The 20,852-nt window shown below is 35.8% G+C and overlaps 2 protein-coding genes across 3 annotated transcripts in view; one reads left to right on the top strand and one right to left on the bottom strand.

The window, feature by feature from the left end:
* Positions 1-7,955: 7,955 nt before the first annotated feature.
* LOC121373901 (cyanocobalamin reductase / alkylcobalamin dealkylase-like) lies at positions 7,956-14,708 on the bottom strand. The gene is made up of 4 exons (XM_041500710.1): positions 14,562-14,708; positions 13,426-13,620; positions 10,538-10,693; positions 7,956-9,231 (listed from the first exon to the last, which is right to left on the bottom strand). The coding sequence occupies exons 1-4, from the start codon at positions 14,640-14,642 to the stop codon at positions 8,923-8,925; spliced, it is 741 nt and encodes a 246-aa protein (XP_041356644.1). The 5' UTR covers positions 14,643-14,708; the 3' UTR covers positions 7,956-8,922.
* The window catches only part of LOC121373900 (sialin-like), a 25,285-nt gene continuing 19,052 nt past the window's right edge, over positions 14,620-20,852 (top strand). Inside the window, exon 1 of one of the 2 annotated variants that reach the window (XM_041500709.1) lies at positions 14,620-14,747. The gene's annotated coding sequence lies outside the window, so the exon portion shown is untranslated. Of the gene's footprint in view, positions 14,748-17,154; positions 17,285-20,852 lie in introns of those variants that run through there. The other variant, XM_041500708.1, reaches the window with a different exon arrangement.

Raw genomic sequence — 20,852 nt, 5'->3', positions numbered from 1 at the left:
AGAAATACAAGTCCATTTTTAAAGTAAAGATGGTTAGGTAAGTATACCTAGGCTTGTGTTTTTATTGAATCTAGGAAAAAAGTCAGGTAAAAAACACAGGAAAAAAAACACAGGAAAAAAAGTCAACTTTAAATTAAAAATATGATGAATGGCCTGCATGGATGAAATATATCTACATATAGGTACAAGTATATTTAACCTATTTTATAACTATAATAAGAAGCCATGTCATGTCATATTTAGGTCAAATTACATTTTACATGTCCTGTTTCCCATAATCAAATCTTACAAAAAAAAGTAATTAGTATGATTATTATTATATTATCTTTATCGTGTGTATATATGTCATACATGTTATACGAGCAAAAATACAAATGGCCTGCAGGGTAAAATATGGTATCAGAACATTTCTCATTTCCTGGATAGTCCCCCAGTCAATCTCCGCTGAACATTTTATCTGTGATAAATTTCCCCAATCATTTTGTACTTTAGTCGGTCCTGTTGCAATCCAGTTAACAACATCAACAATGTTTTTTAAAAAATGCATAAAGCTTAGAACAAACATTGAACATAATAAACAAATAAGTAGATAATGAAACAGAAATGTATTGTCAGGAGTAGAATGAATAAAAATAGTTTTCCACTAAGTTATAAGCACACACGTTGTTTTTAATGACATGTATGCTATTTGTTTATAAATATTAAAAAAGAAGAATGAATAGAAATAGTTTTCACAACTGACTTAAATAAATTATTTTTTAATTCTCAAACGACTGAAGAACAAATTTATCAATCAGTACAAAATAAGATAGCAGAATTAATTAAACAGAATTAAAAAGTAGATTTTATCAATTAATATTCAAGCTGCAAATAAAACAATTTATTGTTCAAAACATAAAAGTTTATTTCTACGTCCACATGGGTTCTATGCCTTTGGCGACTCGTATTGGTTTAATTCTGTTGTAAGAGTTAGTTGTATATGGGAGAGGGAAATGACAGGGAAAAGGTATAGCTGGGGTTGGGGGGAGAGGTGGAGATGGCTTAGAATCAAATATTATATCAGGATACTGATATCCTACAAGCAGATCTAACAAATTATATTTAGGAATCGTAGATGATCGATAAATATGATTTGAGGATTAATAAAAAACATACCTTTAATGGAATATTTCTTAACAGCCTTTCGGAGTCCACTGCCGACTGACAGTTACATCTGGGTCATGTTTACTTTCCTTCAAGTAGTACAAAATATATTGTGACCGATTGTCTGCATTGTCACACAGATTAACATCCTTGGAATGCGGCGGTGGTGTTTCTATCTGGATATCCTGTAGTGACATAATTGAGAATATATTTTTTATATAGCACGTGTATGACAGAATACTTACATAAAAATATATAGAGGGTATGGCAGGATGTATGTATGTATGTATGCCCACAAATGACTGTCAGGTCAGATGTCGGGAATTAATGTGCTTATATCAATTTAATGTTCAAGCACGCTCGTTGCGAGCACCATTTCTGACTACGGCCAGAAACTGTGCTCACAACGAGAGGGGTGGGGAGAGTGTTAGTAAAAAAAAAAATAATAATAAAATTAAAGTTAAAAACGTTTATACAAATGATTAGATAAAAAATACTAATTAATGGTTAAATAAACTTTATTTACAAGGAAGTTAAAAAATGTATATATAAAGGGTTAAAAAGGGTTTCTACAAATGATTACGTAAAAAGTAGAATATTGACAATAAAATATGTCTGGTTAATCTGGTATTTATGTCGGAGGAGAGTAGACGGGAAGGTCCGCCCCATTTTTAATTCATTTCAATAGGCCGTCCCATCCACCACCTCCACCATAATGGAAATGTTAAGAATTGGAAAGTGGAGATTGATGAATGATATCATCTCCATATGAACCATAACATGAGCCCGCATAAAACTATGTGATTGGTGCTGTGACTTAACTTAAGTCAAAAGAGCTATCACCTAACTTTTAACATAACCGCCCCAACTAGCATCCATTTAAAACAATGAGAAGGAAAAGAGAGAGAGAGAGAGAGAGAGAGAGAGAGAGGAGAGAGAGAGAGAGAGAGAGAGAGAGAGAGAGAGTTAAATAATAAAATATCAATAAAACAATAATAATACAAAATAAAAAATTTTTTTTTTTTTTTTTTTTTATATAAACATGTCATAGTAGTAAATTAAAAGGTGTTAATTTAAGTAGAAAGGGAAAAGGTGGATTATATTTTAGTGTCCAGTCGTATAAAAGTGAAGTAAAATTGTGGGCAATATTAATACCAATCCATACGAGATGTAGTTCCAAAAGGGGTTACATAATTATTAAAATGCCTAAAATAATTTTGTTTTTATTAATCATATATGGTTAAGAATAAGACTCAAAAAGTTAAAACGTATAAGGATTACTAATATACAGCGAATTACTCCTGCCAGCGAGATTAGACGCAGTGTAACCCTTGATAAATTAAACGTATAAAACACAGCATAAAACATAGAACATAACACATACACACACACACACACACACACAGCATATATACATATACAATTATTATAAAGAAGGGGGAAAAAACACACAAAACAAACACACAAAACAAACACATACAAAAAAACACAAAAACCAACAAAAAACCAACAAAAAAACGGACAAACGAACAAAAAATCCATATTAAAAAAAAGAAGAAAAAAAGTGGAGCCAAGACAAAGACTAGGATTTAGGTTGATATATACAAGGGCGCCAGATATTAAGTCCTATATTTGAGGGGATTATTTAGAGTGCATGTAATGTCTAGGGCTATATGAATGAATGAAGGAATGTTTAACGACAGTCTATTTGAGAATCCAGTAGTCAACTACCAACATCAACGACTCTAATGCGTTTCACAACCACACCAGACGGCGGCTCGCGGGTTATTTTCATATATCATTATATCATACCACTCATTTCATTTAAATACGGCCCATCTGTGTTATATGGATAACCTGGGGGGGGGGGGGGGGGGGGGGGGGGGGGGGGGGGACGCCGTGGTAGGGTGCATATTTGGGTGCGATAGGGCGTTGGCGGTTTGGGCCGGTAGGGATGCCTGTTAGGAGCCCCCCCCCCCGGATCGCCCCCCCCCCCCTGGAAATCCGGACTTACCTTACTGGGCCCCCGCCTGTTGGAGCGCCGGACTGCTCGGTGGCGCTGGGTTCCCCCCTTTGCGAATCCTTTTACCTCTAGGGCTAAAGTTACATAATTATGTTAAGAAATTATAAATATATATATATATATATATATATATAATGTATATGTATGTATAGATATTATTAGTAAATGCACAAGCATAGTATATATTATTTTTGAACAGCCCGATTGAAAATATAATTATAATTATGCACCTACTAATTATATTATAAAACAATAGAATGGTATAGGGTTAATTATAAATATGGTGCTTTATATTAACATAAATATAAACATATATAATGGTAGATCCCAAATTATTTTTAACTTTGGCCTTGTTTTTAAGTGGTCTTACCACACTATTAAAAATTGTCCCATTCACCTCTCTCACACACTTCCCCCCCCCCCCCCCCCTCCCGCCCCGGAGTCGGTCACTGGCGTAGTCAGAGGCTGAATCCGGGGTGGGCGTGCCTGAACCCTTGTGGATAGGGGCACGTAAAAAGAGTTTCCCTGTTCCCTGTCTATTTGAGAATTACCATCACCATTAACCACAAAGGCCATTCCGGTATTGCCCGACGTGGGATCTTTCGATCCATCTGTATATATATGAGTGTAATTATTATAATTATCATAGCGGGATGCCTGGAAAATTACTTTTTTTAAAAGTGGTATATCAGTTTTGTCTACTTCTTTTTTGATAAAAAAAGGGAATATTTGGTTGAATTAGTTCCCAGGGATTGGTACTTTGGCATTTAACATTGACTATGGGGGTCTCCAATATACCAGCCTCATCGGCTATTTTAGACACAAAAGTAACAAAAGAGTTGCCCAGATTTTGTGTTGATTTTGATTTTAGACCTATAGGGTTTAAATTGTCTGGAGTAAGTTGTGACACAGGACTGTCAGGTGTAAGACTTTTTCTGTTTAACCAATATTTAAGACATAGGCATTGTTTCTAATTTCAAGGGGAGGTACTCCTAATTCGGTATATAAACTGTCTATAGGGGTGCATTTAAGAACTTTGGCAATAATTCTAAGTGCTTGGTTTTGGATCCTATCCAACCTTTGTCTGGGAGCACAACAAAAGGCTTGTGCCCCATATTGCAGTCTAGATAAGATGTGGGCATTATAAATTTTAAGCAAGGATTTGCGGTCGGAACCCCAATCGGTCCCAGAAAGCACTTTTTAAATATGAATAAAATGATTAGATTTAGAAATTATTTCAGTAATATGGGACTTAAATCTAAGATTATAGTCAAATGTAATACCGAGGAAATTTATTTTATTGACTTGGGCAATAACCGTCCCATTTAGATTTAAGTTTAATTTTTCCAGGGAAGGAACTAGTTTATTATGAAAGAGTATACAAACAAGGGTTTTTTAAAGGAGATTTTGACCCCCCCATTGATCTGCCCAAGACTGTAAATTATTAATATCCTTTTGGATAAAACGTTTAAGTCGGCAAAAAAGCCTAGGTTAAGGGGACTTTTAGTTTTGTTTGTTTCGACATTATCAAGCATATAAGAACTCAGATCATTAATGAAAATACTAAAAAGGGTGGGGGCAATAACTGAGCCTTGTGGAATGCCGTTATCCAAGAATAGTTCTTGGGGAAAAATATCCATTAACATTAACTCTAAACGATCTATTGTGAATAAATTTTTCAATAAAATTAAACATTTGTCCTCGAATTCCTAATTTATAGAGTTTAAGCAATATGCCATGTCGCGTCATACGCCTTTTCTATATCAACGAAGACACCAACCACCTTGTTCCCTTTGGCAAAAGCCTGATTTAAATGGGTTTGGAGACGAACAAGGTGGTCAACGGTGCTGTGGTTTTTACGAAAGCCACTTTGAAGATTAGTAATTAAATTATTCGATTCAAGGTAATGGGTTAACCTGTTATTTACCATGGCCTCCATAGTTTTACACAGGTTCGAGGTCAAAAAAATAGGTCGATAATTTGTGGGATCGGAAAGGTCCTTCCCATATTTGGGAAGACTAAATACATCGGCCTTTTTCCATTCGGCCGGGATATAGCCTTGTTTCCAAATTTGATTGATTAAAAAGCTGTCGAATGTTTTAATGGGCATATTTTTTTTTAAAAACCATAAGAAAATCTATCAGGTCCCGTTGCTGTACCCTTTTTATATTGGAAGGCTCTAATAAATTCGTCCATAGTGAAGGGTGCATTGAAATTTAAACTGTCATCAGAATAGTTTGCATTTCGTGGAAGGCTATTTACCTGTTCCAATTCCTCCTTATTTGTTTTGAAGAGAGGGGAAAAGTTATCATTACTACTACTGAATCGAAGCGCATCTGCCAAGAGATCAGCTTTTCCTTGGCTGCTCATATTTGTTTTATTTTTACTTAAAACTTTGATAGTAGAAGACTTTTTCCCCTGTATTCTTTTTATTTTTGACCAAACCTCACTAGAAGAAGGCAGGATGTGTTGAGAGACTTTTTATACAGGTAAAAAATGTTTGGATAGCTAAATCATTAACTGCAGTGAAATCACTAGGAGATTAACGGATTATCTCTAACTATAGTTTGCCTAAAATTTACTGAATTTCGTTTTTAACTTCTCACCCAATAAAAACATAAGGATAAAAAGACTACACCGTTTAGATCTCACTACAGTATTTCCTTTGATTTACAATGATTATCTCCTGAATTTGTCCTCTCAAATCATCTTAGATTGGAGACGGAGTAGCTAAGCTTCATATTATAATAACAAGACTTTGTGGATTAACAGCGTATAGGAATGTAAGTAAGACCACACTGCAAAGCCAATCAATAAAGCTCAGTTTCTTTCGAGCAGTCTCTCCCTGAATTTGTCCTCTCGAACCATCTTGGCTTAGATTGGAGCCGAGTAGCTAAGCTTCATGTTATAAAAACATTATTTTGTGGTTTAACAACTTATAGAAATATAATTAAGACAACATTGCAAAGCCAATCAGTAAAGCTCAGTCACAGTTTCTTTCGAGCATGCAGTTTCTCCCTGAAGTGAATAGAAACGTAATGTAAACAACACTTCAAGAAGTATTTCAACAATATATAAAATTCTAAATTGTATAGAGCTGCTTTTCCTCCGATACATTTATATATGGAGCATAATGAAGTAATAACGAAATATAACAACTTTGATTTCTTTGTTACCTAATTTCGATAAAATCACAAGTCCGTAAGACGGCAATTTGTCACGCCGAAATTGACAGGTTGGAAAAACCTGTGACGTAATTTCTTAACTGAGTTCTAATTGGTCAAATGTATTTACCGCGCCGTATGTCACGACGGGCCACATGTCATGCCACACCGGAACTTATTTGGTTTAGTGCTACCTGCATAGCGATGAACAAACAAAGGGCCGCTACTCTAAACGCATTTTCCTGTTTTGACAAAATCGCAGTTCCCATTGAAACCTCTGTTAAATTGCCCAACTTCAAATGAAGATTGCCAATAGATGGGGTTCTCGTTGGCATTAACAACATACACCATTTCGAACATCTTTCAGGTGCCCATTTCTAAAAATCTAAAAACCCGTAACACATTTGAAACCAGAATGTCACACTGAAACGATGAAAAAAGTTAAAAAGTAGAACCGTTCTCGGAGGTACGTGCATTTTTAAAATATGAAAAATGCATTTCGTGAAATTAAAGGGATGCTCGCGCAAGGCTTTTCAGTCTTTTGGACTGGTATGCATATTCAACGATATATAATACACATTATTGCTTAATATCAACAAGTATAATCATATAATTAATTAATAAAACTGTGAAATGTGACCGCAATTATATATAACGTGCGCAGCTTTTTTGTACAATCGCAGTGAAGGAAGGAAGGAAATGTTTTATTTAACGACGCACTCAACATATTTTATTTACGGTTATATGGCGTCGGACCACACAGATATTGAGGAAGGAAACCAGCTGTCGCCACTTCATGGGCTACTCTTTTTTATTAGCAGTAAGGGATCTTTTATATGCACCATCCCATAGACAGGATAACACATACCATAGCCTTTGATGTACCAGTCGTGGTGCACTGGCTGGAGCGAAAAATAGCACAATGGGTCCATCGGTGGGGATCGATCCCAAACCGACCGCACATCAAGCGAGGGCTTTACCATTGGGCTACGTCTCGCCCCCCCCCCCCCCCCCCCCCCCCAGCGAAAAACGCACTCTGGCGAGCCAGTGGTTATGTAATAGTAATACTAAACGTGTCACGTCAGGAATTAGTTTTAGAACTGAAGAAACAAAACGTACCTGATTTTTGCGGATACATCGCAATGTTCTGTAATAATATCCATCCTAGTAAGCCAGCAATAAGTATATATTATTTTTCAATACCAAATAAACCACCTTTGTCAAAGTGCCTCTTTTATTAAGATCACAGGATAATGTGTGATAACCGCATGGACACCCCTAAAATCGTAATGGACATTATCAGCCGTCCTGCTTTATTTACTGTAAATAATTCTGTAAAACCCTTAAGTAGACTTTCCCATGTAAAATCACAAAACTGACCAATTACTAGTCCCAAAGAAAAGAAAATTATCACTTGGGTATCGTGAGTGGTCGGTTTTGCTCCAACGTACCCTACCAATAGGCTTAATAATATGCATTTTTTCTTTCGTTTTTGAAGAGAGAAAAATACTGTAACTCCATTTCGTTCTATTGATGCAAACTGAGATCAGGTCAGGTACGTGCACATTCAGAGTAAGCTGTTGTAGTGCATGCCTGTCCTGGGCACAAGAGCAAACTGAAATATATTTAGTTCAATAGTTTATTATGCTATCAAGTCATCTATGTTGTTGTACAAGTCAGGTTGATGAAAGCGAAGCGCCTTGTCGTAAATTAGAACGTTTGTTTACACTGTGCATACAGGAGTTCGTCGGAGCCGGATGTCACTTCGCCCCAAGCTACAGCACCAGACGCCACAAAAACAGAACAATGAGTACAAAACTGTGTGCACACAATTATGATACCACACGCTTAACCTGTAGATCATTCTCTATAGATTTTTCAATAAAATAAAATTTGTTTTACTAGAAAATTAAATTATTTGGTTGTACTTAAAATATTTTAATGGGCAAATAGTTGAAGAAATAATATTTACATTTTAAAACAAAATTTATTAAAAACGTTTGGTGGAAATCCTTCATTATGCAATTTTGATGGAGCCCCTTTAAAATATTGTGGAACCCCACCTAACAACCACCCCACTATAAAGATCAATCATTCAAACACCAAAATATTTACTTAATATTTTATAGTAAAAATACTCTGGTATTAAGATTGTCTCTGCCATTACGGATTATGACCAGTAATGTCGGACACAATGGTCGTTTTCCAAACATTTTCAGGAAACCTGCTAGATTTTTCCATTGTTAGGTCAGGTCAGGTCAGGTCACAGGGTTTAATGTGTACATTCAGGGCAAGACTATCATGGGTGAAGGTGTATGCCGATAGCAAGGTATCTTTTATATGCACCATCCCACAGACAGGATAGCATATACCATGGGATTTAATATACCAGTCGTGGAGAAATAGCCTAATGGGCCCACTTAAGGGGATGATCTCAGGCCGACTATACATCAGGCAAGCGTTTTCTCACAGGGCTACGTCCCTTCCATTTGGATATTAAGATAATGAATTATGATTGAATATTTTATATATGCTTGTTAATAAATTAAACACTGTAAAGTGTTGGGTGTTCCATTATGTATGCAGCAAACTTTAGTCCCCACACATATGCTTCTTTTTCATTTTGACAAGGAGTTCATGTCTGTCCTTTGGTAAGGTTTGAAAATAGAGTTTTTGTTCTTCTGAATATCTCTTGACAGGAGCTATAATGTCTCGGAAACTCCAGTCTTGCCAGTGAAAGTTAAACCGTTCAAATAATTCTTTTCTCAGTTCTTGCGTAGGCACACAGTCCTCAGGAAGTTGTTGCTCAAGATCTGGACACTTGATGTTCTTGAAAATCACAACGGTGCGGAATGCAAACCAGCCACCATATTTTGGATGGATGATCACCCCTAACATTTTCTGAAAAGAGAGATTTAGATATTAAAAGTGAAGGTGTATTAAATCACTAACTGCTACTGATCAGTAAAATTCAATTTTCTGACGTTTGTTCCAAGCCACTACTCCTGAACATGTTTGTGTTGATGCCCATACATTGTGTAAGGAATAGATACTGACGTCCAAAAGAAACCACCTTATAAACTTTTTTCATGTATCACAAACTGCATTGTGTCATTTAGGTGTTGAACTCAATGATACTTTCATATACTCACTGTACCATTTGTTGGTTTTCTACAATACAATTTCAAGCTTTGTAAAGTTTCTTTTCGACATCAATATACTTTTTAAAATAATATATCTACAACATGCCTAATAAATCAATGTGCTCTAGTGGTGTCATTAAACAAACAAACTTTAAAATAAAACATGTCTTTATTATGATATATATAAATCTTGACATTTGAAATGTGTTTTAAGTATGCTGGGCCATACCTAGAAAATATGAAAAAATACCCTTTTACTTTAAAATAAAAGTTTTTCTTGTTCAGCTGGAGAAGATCCTATAAAGTTGTACCCCTATTTGTTTTTAAAAAGTTTGTTTTGTTTAATGACACCACTAGAGCACATTGATTAATTAATCACCGGCTACTGAATGTCAAACATTTGATAATTCTAACACGTAGTCATCGGAGGAAAACTGCTACATTTTTTCTTATGCAGCAAGGGATCTTTTATATGCACTTTCCTACAGACAGAAAAGCACATACCATGGCCTTTAACCAGTTGTGATGCACTGGTTGGAATGAAAAAAATATTAGTTTTTACTGCCAAACCTTAGTTGATATGCAATGCCAAACTTGCCAAATTTGTGGCTATAAGATGTTTCATTTAATGGTATTTGCAACACTTTGTCAACAATATTAATAAGACAAAACTTTCTACAAGAGCAGACCCAAGCAATATTTTAGAGTAGAACTAGAACAAAAAAGGGCACATGGACACACTGGCTACCCAGGATTTTATATGGGGGGGGGGGGGGGGTGGGGTGGAGGTAACCCACACTGTATCTGTTTGGATGTATGTATGATTTTATAAAATGTAATAGTTTCTTTAAAAAAAAGGTTTGATGGGGGTGGGGGGGACGACATTGCCCCATGGCACCCCTGGATATTCCACTGCATGAACCAATCCCCACAAAAGGTACAAGCATTATGATTTCATCGATTGCTATGTAATCGGTTGAAACTCGTACAAGGCACTCCCATTGTGTGGCATCACCCCGTAACCTGTCCGACCATTCACTGCTTTTTTTCACGCCTGCACCCACCTTGTTTTGTGGCCAGGTGTTCTCCTTCAGGTCGTTCTGCCGATAGTAGTAGGCGGCCCCGGACACGTGACCTGCCGTCTGCAGCAACACTTTGGGGCGGCGACTGAACGTCATCTCGAAGTCATGGATCACTTCTATTTCCTCCTCAGGGAATTCCTACAAAAGTCCATCAGCTTAATAACATTCAGGTGCTGATCCAGGAGTGGGTGGGTGGGTGCACAACCTCCTTTATGTTTTTACCATACCCAGTGCCTCACCTTTCACAAACCTCCTGATCTGCACCTGACATCAAGTCACATTATGTAAGACAAACTGAAAATTACAGAAGCATATACCATGTTAACTAATTTGCTTATAGCATACCAACTGAGTGTAATGGAGCAATCAGAAAAGTTTATTTATTATGTTGTTTATATATATATATATATATATATATATATATATATACATACATATATATATATACATATATATACATACATACACATACATACATACATATATATATATATATACACACATACATATATATATATACACACACACACACATATATATATATATATATATATATATATATATTACTGTAAAATTTAAATAACAAATAAATTAACAATTTTAAAAACATAGCTGAATGGATATCAGAATTTAACATGTCACACCCAATGTGATGGAAATTTGATCAACAACAACTGCTCCATATCTAGTACACCAAAGACGGTGGCCGGTGTATGTATTGTCATGTCTATTTATGTATTGTCATGTCTATGTCAACCCTCCCGGATTCCGCGGGAGTCTCCCGGTATTTGATCAAATCTCCTTTCACCTGTGCGGGAGACAGTTTCTCCTGTTAAATGACATTTTTGTAAGCATAAAAAAAAAATCGATCCTCTTTTTGTCAAAATAACATAAGGGAAGTAACTCTACCTTTTTTTTCTCATTCGAAAAATCTCGACTACTTTCGGTTTCTGAGAATGTAACAGGCCGAATTGTCCCGACTGTTTAACCTTTGCCGAAGTGAGAATTGTGGGATAGCCTATTTATATTGTTAAAAAAGCACATGGAGTTTATAAAATGACGTGTTATTATAATGTTTGTTGTCATCGTAATGGCTACGAAGCTGTTGCCGCTAATTCAACAGGCTGTGTATTGACATTCAGTGTTGCATATAAAAATAAAAAAACCTATCCAATTTAGTTCTAATAACACCTCTGAATTGTAAAATGTCTTCCCACTGGATTACATAATGCAACTATGACGAATCTGAACTGCCAGACTCCGAGTTGACAGTGATACACACGATGCATGTTAAAATCACATGTCACAGCAAGACAACGAAAAGACCAATTAACTGTATAAACATACTTGTGTCAGTTAGTTTTGTATGTTTGTGCAGTAAAATGTTGGTTATAAGGGTACTCTTCAAGAAATTACTTTTGTACAATTAAAAAATGTTGTGTTTGACATTGACATAAAGTTACTCACGGAAATGGGTATAATTCCGGTATATTTCACACGATGTCCGTAATGAGGTTTTACTTATGATTAATGAAAATACAATGTTTTTAAATAAGTACCACGCCACCGTTCCTCATTATAGTAAAAACTGAATATTAATTTATAAGATTTATATAAATTTGTCTTTGGTACTTAGGTACACTAACCACAAAATTTAATGATAATGTAACGCAACCTGTAAGGCTGTAAGTGTAATACCGTAAATGTACTAATTAATTTTAATAATGTTTTTTTTTTTTTTTTTTTTTTTTTTTTTTTTTTTTTTAATGCCAAGATCTAAGGTTAAGAAGTATATATGACATTATATAGTATTCATATAACTTATTGTAATAATGTTTTTTTTTAAATCTTGCGATTTTGGGTTAAATTGTATGAATTTAAAAAATCTCCTGCTTTTTGACAAAATCTGCTTTTTCAACACACACCTCCTGCTTTCTCTTGACTAAAGGTTGACAGGTCTGTGTATGTATTGTCATGTCTATGTATGTATTGTCATGTCTATGCATATACAGTGAAACCTCTCGAGATCGGACCCTCTGTGAACCAGAATTCCCTCAAAACCGGACGTTTTACATAGTCCCTTTTTAAAACAAGTATATAATGTAAGCTCCCGAAACCGAATCCCTCTAAATACCGGACAATTGTCTTGGTCCCAAGGGTGTCCGGTTTAGAGGGGTTTCACTGTAAAAGGTCCCTTTGTGTTTTGTGATAGTTTGAAAAGGTTCTGAGGTAGCATTAAACAAACATTTGTTTCCTTTCCTTTTCCACATCTAAACATACATTCACTGACACCAAACTATGAAATAAATGGAATATTAACATTAAGTTTCAGCTGGCAGTAATTATGAAGGCAGCAAACTTTTTTTTGTTAAAAGTAAAGCCCTACATACCTTTATAATTAACCTCAAAGTTGTAATTTTATTTTTCTATGCAACATTTTCAGATTTTAACAACAGTCCATGTTTCTCGATACTTAAATACCTACGTTTAAAACAAAAACAAGCTTCATAAATTCAACACATATTTCGGACATAAGGCTGGTAGGTACAGGGTTCGCAGCCAGGTACCGGCTCCCACCCATGGAGTGAGTTTTAACGACTCAGTGGGTTGGTGTAAGACCACTACACCCTCTTCTCTCTCCCTAACCACTAACATACTGTCCTGGACAGACAACCCAGATAGATGAAGTGTGTGTCCAGGACAGCGTGCTTGAATCTTAATTGGATATAAGCACGAAAATAAGTTGAAATGAAATGAAATCATATTGTGACCATTTCTTGCAGAAATGTATATATATTGTTTTAGCTAAAAGCTGATTACAGCTGTGGGAAATAAAGTGATTGGTTAGTTGGTTGATTGGATTGTATTACCTGTTTGACTAAGTTAAAGTGATGAATCATGCATTGGTCAATGGGATCCTGAGTACCAGACAAGTCCTGTTCAAAGATGAATGGTTTAAAGGTCTTTTCAAACATGTCAGGTGTACTGATTATTGAAAATGCCAGTGTGTCACTGTTGTAAGGCAAGACATATGCTTCGCCCACTTTTTCATTGTACCATCCAACCTGTATAAAAAAGCAATGAAAATATTTTAATAATTCTAAAAAGCAGAAATGGATGATTAGGTACATGTATACATAATTTTAATTAATAATCTTACTATTCCAAGAAATCTAAAAATCTTTTTGACCCAAACTTATGATTTTTTTCTTTTTCAAATATGGCGACTTACAGCTAGTTGTCTAAAAAGATTTTTAAAATGGGTCTCATACAAACTTGCACACTTTTTTAATATATCAACAGAACCTGCTGGGCCGTAACAAGTGTGGACATGGGGACAGGGGTGGATCCAAAAAATACTGGGGGTTGGGGGTAAGGTGAAAAGGGCATATTGACCAACTTGTGAAATGACAACACAATGGGGGGGGGGGGGGGGAGAGACACCCAGAAAAAATGGCATTTGAATATATTTTGGTGATTACGTGTCCTCTGGTTCCCCCTGGATAGGTTTCGGAGGGCTACTTCCTCATTGAGATAACGGGACCTTTTTTTCTTTTTTAAATTATACCACATGATAGTGATAAGTAATGTGCATAAAATATTTTAATTCTGTGACTGTATGGTTGTATTGGGACAGAGATTAAAGTCTAAACTCAAGTTTTATAAGCACGCAGGCCTTTGTGCATGGGGCCTACGGGCCCTCTTAAAAAGTTGACTGGATATGTTTTCAGTAACCAAACTATCTGAACAATATGTCATGTTTCACACTTTTTATGATGGGCGTACATGCACACACATGTATCGTGTATGGCCGTGCATAGTATCGTCTGCGTGAACTCAATGGCAATGTCTATAGTCTACGTCATACTGAATTGATTGCGAGCACTCGCAACCGCTAACCTTTCTGAACATGTTACTGGTTATCAACCAACCAAAATCAAGAAATATAAACTAAGGCGTGTTTGCCACGTTGTTAAATTTTTACTTGTATGCTATAATTACTTACTTTAAATGGGTAAAATTCAAATCCTAATGGTGATAAAATATGATTTAATCTTGCTTCCAGTAGTTTGTATTTTGATTCCATGCTTTTGGCTAACGTGACACTGCATGAAGGTTACCTTGCATCACAAGACAAGATTGTCGTGCGTTTCCTAACGCGAGCGTTAATGACGAGCGTTATCTTGATGCAGTTAGTTTGTTTTGTTTGATACCACCACTAAAGCACATTGATTAATCAATTATATGTCAATATTTAGCCCTTGAACATAGGAAACATAAAAATTTGTTTTCAGGATTAAAAAATAATAATTTCGTAATACCAAAAAATATTGAGCTGAAATGTTGTGTTCATACATATCTTTATTATGTATTGTTAGAGATCACGTTTGACTTTCCAGGCGATTTACCATTTGTCACAAGATTATGGGCGATAACAAAACTTGGGCTTGAACATATATCCAACAGGAAATCTGAGAGAATGTGCCCAAGACAGTCGTGCTTGAACCTTCAGTGGATGTAAGCACGAGTCAAATGGTTGGTTGACTGACTTTGCTGGGCCCGGTAGAGGACAGATATTGCTTTAGCAGTATTCTCATAATGGACCGAATTTAAAAGGCTGTTTTTGAGTTGGGCCCTACCTGTATTTAAGAAAGACAAACTGGTAAATTTGGTCTCGGAAATGTTTATAAATATATTGGCCTCGGTGGCGTCGTGGTTAGGCCATCTGTCTACAGGCTGGTAGGTACTGGGTTCGGATCCCAGTCGAGGCATGAAATTTTTAATCCAGATACCGACTCCAAACCCTGAGTGAGTGCTCCGCAAGACTCAATGGGTAGGTGTAAACCACTTGCACCGACCAGTGAACTATGCCATGGTTTGTGCTATCCTGCCTGTGGGAAGCGCAAATAAAAGATCCCTTGCTGCTAATCGGAAGAGTTAGCCATAAAGTGGTGACAACGGGTTTCCTCTCAAAATCTGTGTGGTCCTTAACCATATGTCTGACGCCATATAACCGTAAATAAAATGTGTTGAGTGCGTCGTTAAATAAAACATTTCTTTCTTTTTTTCTTTGTTTATAAATAAATAAATAAATAAGTAGTATATATATATATATATATATATATATATATATATATATATATATATATATATATATATATATATATATATATATATATATATATATGCCTATTGTATTACATTTGTTTATCCATTGTGGTCAGCTGACCGTAACATTTTTCATATTAGTTATAAGCCAAAATAGAGGATTGTGACTATTTCAACGGCGTTAATAGAGCGCATATAGCATTCTGATCGTTCGCATATCATTTGGACCTCAAGTTTTAACTGAATCAGTAGAGGCTTAATTATATACATCACTGCATCACGTATACCTACGGCTCGGCATTACGTATACGCATCCGCCCACACCAACTATATATTGAATCGAATATACGAATACAGGCCCGTAGGAACGACTTTGGGTGTGGGGAGGGGGCCACTGACGGATCGGGTACAAACTCTATATCGGATTTTGGTTACAATGGCAAACATTTATGTGATTAAAAAAAAAGAGGCTCACAAGTGTTGGGGGGGGGGGGGGCACGTGCCTCCCCCCTCCCGCCCCCGGTTCCTACGGGCCTGCAATAAATGTTTCCATAATATCATATGTTCATGTGACAAAGAAATAAATTTTGGAAAGGTAATTTGATTTTGGCGGAATGACATGTGACTCCCAATGACAAAACGTCTGATCATTATTTAGGATATTTCTCATCGAACCAAGGCAATTTCGAGGGTGGGGGAGGGTACGGGGGTGATCGTTCTTTGTTTATTATTCGGCCATTCCGAGTGTCTAGATGGTGTATTAATATATTAAACCGAACGAGCTGAATATTCTGCATAAAAATAACAACAACCAACAGAGGTACATGTGCGGGGGGGGGGGGGGGGGGGGGGGGTGAGGGGTTGCGCTCATTGTTTATTTTATTTAATATATATTTTCGGATGGGGGTGGGGGGGGGATGACTCGAACCCCTTCAAGAAACTTTGTTCGTCACAGTCTAAACCTCCCTGCACAATGTCCTGTACATGTACACGCGTAAACACACACGCACGCACGCACACACGCAATAATAATAAGAATATTAGGCCTGTTAATATTATTATTAAGAATAAAAATGTATTAATTAATTGAAAATAATAATAATATTAAAAATAAATTAATAAAACAACAACCCAGTCATACATAGTCCAAATTAATTATAAAGGTGTTGTTCTTGTTTGGTTTGTTTTTTGTTTTTTTGTATTTGCTAGCTGCAAGCTATCTGAAATATGAACTTGTTCAAAGAACCTAACCAAATTGTTTGCGAACGTTAGCGTTGTTCGCTGTGATGAACGCATAACTGATATGGACTCCGAAATCTGCCGAATGTTTCCGAATGAACCAGTCAACAGTGTTTTGAGTTTTACATGGTTGAGAAATATAATACATATTAATCTATCATAATTAAAGTCTCATCTAATAATTTTGGGAGTAAATCACAATGCTACACCATTGCAACTTTTTATGTTTTACGAAGTAAGTGCATGCTTAGAAATGATATAAGCGGTAACAAAAAGCAACATGGCCACATAAAAAGTTTGCCACGTCCAAATTCTGTCAAAATTTATCTTCTGCTCTGGTGAAGCAGTACTTCTGGTGAAGGATTCGTAGAAAGTTTGTTGGTAAACGTAATATTTGTTCTGTCAATTCACCATTTTATAAATACAGACATGATATTGTATTTGGTTTCATCTTTTTTTTTCAAAGTCCATACGGTACCACCGATGTCCCAAACTGCGTTCACCTAACGACAAAAACACGAATAAGATATTTACGGAAATACTATTCTACATTTTTGAGCTACGATACGTGAAACAAAATAGATTGCAATCAATTAACGTAAAAAATCAACAATGTGGACGTAAAGCAAATATATTCTACTATTTCTAGTAAAGAAAAGTGAAACACCCTCTGGTAAACTGGAAAGAGTGCGACGTTTCTAACTGCGTTCAGCCGCATGCGTTTGCAAAACGTGTCGTAGCGCGCATCGCCGCATGTGCGATTCGTCATTTTCCATTTTTAATGCCACTATATGAACAAAAATATGTGTCTTAGCTATGCACAGTTGTCGAACACTTAGTTTAATATGTTTTTAAAAGGAAAAATTCATTTGTCAAGTGTTGTGGTCCGGTCCAAGTTTTATCAACACACATCACTAACACTTGATGTCATTACTGATGGGCATTACGTTTATACCAGTGAATAGTTAAAAAATATAATTTTTTTAACGAATTGATTCTTATTTAACACAATTTATACACTCAAAATTATTTACAATCGTTATGAATGGATTGTAAAAACACAAAAATGTAGCATAACTTTTGCAGATCGAATATAATAATTGAAAACAAATTCTAACAACAGGGGTCTTAAAAATCTTAAAATTTTAATGCTTTGGCCTTGTTGGTCTGGCACGTGTGAGATCATGTGATGTGCACTGAATGTTAATTCATCTTTCTCCAGTTTAAGTCGATTTCTACGAGTCATGTGGACCCGATATCGGTAATTGTAAGGAATAAACAAAAACGACTTACTAAAATTAATGGTGTTAGGGGTTTGTAAAGTTTTGTATTTAGATACTTACTTTTCTGAACTTTATTGTTAATGAAAATGTTCCTGAACTGTGAAGAAAAACCTCTGAAATGAACGACATGCTGATGAAAACAAATCGGATGTTGATTGCGCGGACCGTGCACAAGAAAACAAAGTGAACGGAGTTGGAAGCATAACGCAGTTGGGGACGTTGACGATATATATAATATTGTACCGTTACATTTTCGATGGACCAGGTTATGGACACATGTTTCTGACATCCCCACTAGTAACTAAAATAACTATAAGAAGGTGCGAGTAGTGCATCACATTACCAGTAATGTAATTGTGATAATAACTCCTTTCACTCTGAGTGTAAATACACAGTTGGCATAGACTAATTTTGGGTGATCTTCCAGTTAATGTCAACGAAAGTCACTTTTCGCACCCTTGTTTTGGCTTTGTACAAAAAAAAACCGAAAAACAAATCCAATGGTAATGTTTTGATATGATGTGTTTGACAAAGATAGGCCTACTTTTTATTTCTTTCATCTTTTAAAATTTAAACAATATTTTATGAAAAATAAAAGATCAACCTGTAAACAGCATTGTCTGCTTGTAGAAGTTTGACAGGGGTCACGGTTAGTAGACCAGTCTTCATTTTAATGTTGCGAAGCATTGTAATATAGCTAATTTTGACTGAATAACGTCAGTATTCCAATGAAATCACTTTACATCTCCTTAAAATAACAATAAACTGGGTACATGGCGTGTCCATTTTCAGAATGCTGGAAAAATTCCAATGTAAAATTGCTATTGAATTTTTTTTTTTGAACATTACTAATGCACCTGGGATTGTTTGAAGAAAATACTGTAATTAAAACAATTGTACCATTTATGAAATTTGGGTATTAAGTGCAATTAAAGTAAGATATGTTGCATTTATTGTGTACGAAGCCAAAACAAGGGTGCGAAAAGTGTCGTCGACCTTAGTAGAGTACACGGTTATGAGAGTAATTAGAATCATTAGTTTTTGCTGCATCGGAATTCAAGTACTTCAAACCACTTATTTGGTGCCAAATTTCTCACGTGATCAGAAATGAAGCAACTTTTTGTCAGCTGGCGATATCAAAGCAATCGATTCATTCGATGAAGATAGAAATAAAATGAACAGCCTTTTAGGGAATCACTTTACAAACATCTTTATTGTTTTTCATATATCTTGAAATCTTTATTAAAATAATAATATTAAAACTTTGATCGGTTCAGCAAAACCGGAACAGCATGTGAATGTCAGACAGACAACATCGGTTCAATTAAAAGATGAGTCTGCTTGTATTTCGTATCCACTTTTTTGTACCAAATACTGAGAGACAAAATAAGGAGTATGTCTTTCCACAAGGTCGACCAACACACAATGATATATGGTAACCAAGCTTTCCCTTTTTCATTCTTTTTTTTTTCTTTTTGAAAGGGTGTGGTGCCGCACGACTGCCCTACTTTAATTTCACCCATCGAGACCACTGAAGTATATTATTATATTCAATTAATAAAACAGTTAAATGTGATGGCTATTATATATGGGTCCATGTCATTTGCGCCCCCCCCCCCCTTAAATTTACCCCATAGGTCATCTTTTATTTGCACTTCCCACAGGCAGGATAGCACAAACCATGGCCTTTATTGAACCAGTTATGAATCGCAGGTCAGTGCAAGTGGTTTACACCTACCCATTGAGCCTTGCGGAGCACTCACTCAGGGTTTGGAGTCGGTATCTGGATTAAAAATTCCATGCCTCGACTGGGATCCGAACCCAGTACCTACCAGCCTGTAGACCGATGACCTAACCATGACACCACCGAGGCTGGTTGATGTTATAAACAAAGCTCACTGGCAATGATATATGTCTGTGTGGTTTTGGAGGCCATCACTAGATTAAATGATTTTCACTTGACAATATTGGTTGGAACAGTTAACATCAATGTCAGGAATTAGTTTTAGAACAGAAGAAACAAACATACCTGATTTTTGCAGGATGATCAAACAGTCATACATCATAATGTTCTGTAATAATATCCATCCCAGTAAGCCAGCAAATATTATATATTATTTTTCAATACAAAATAAACCACCATTGTGGCTACAAAACAAGTCAAAATAACTTATCATGTTTTGTCCATGCATTAACCTACATACTGATATGATAAACAGTGTGTTTTCTTAGTTAATTGCCTCCACCTGTGATTTCTGATTGGCAGGTGTATATGTGGTAACCAGACAAGGCAATTAATTACTGCCGTTTAGACACAAAAATATGTACCAGTATTATTAACATCACTGGGTATTGTGAAATAATCTGCTACCCCTAAAATGGTAATGGACATTATCAGCCGTCATGCTTTATTACTGTAAATAATTCTGTAAAACTCTTGATCAAGTAGACTTTCCCATCTAAAATCACAGAACTGACCAATTACATAATCCCAAAGAAAATAAAATTATCACTTGGTTATCGTGGGTGGTCGTTTTTGTTCCAACGTAGTCTACCAATAGGCCGTAATAGTTTGCATTTTTTAAGAGAGAAAATACTATAGCCCCGTTTTGTTCTGTTGAAATATATTTAGTTAAATAATTTTTTATATTATCAAATCAATTATG

The sequence above is a fragment of the Gigantopelta aegis genome, chromosome 6 (assembly GCF_016097555.1).
Source record: "Gigantopelta aegis isolate Gae_Host chromosome 6, Gae_host_genome, whole genome shotgun sequence".
In the NCBI taxonomy this organism is placed as follows: Eukaryota; Metazoa; Mollusca; class Gastropoda; order Neomphalida; family Peltospiridae; genus Gigantopelta; species Gigantopelta aegis.
Note: the sequence above shows the minus strand (reverse complement) of the source record. Positions and strands in the feature narration are given on the sequence as shown.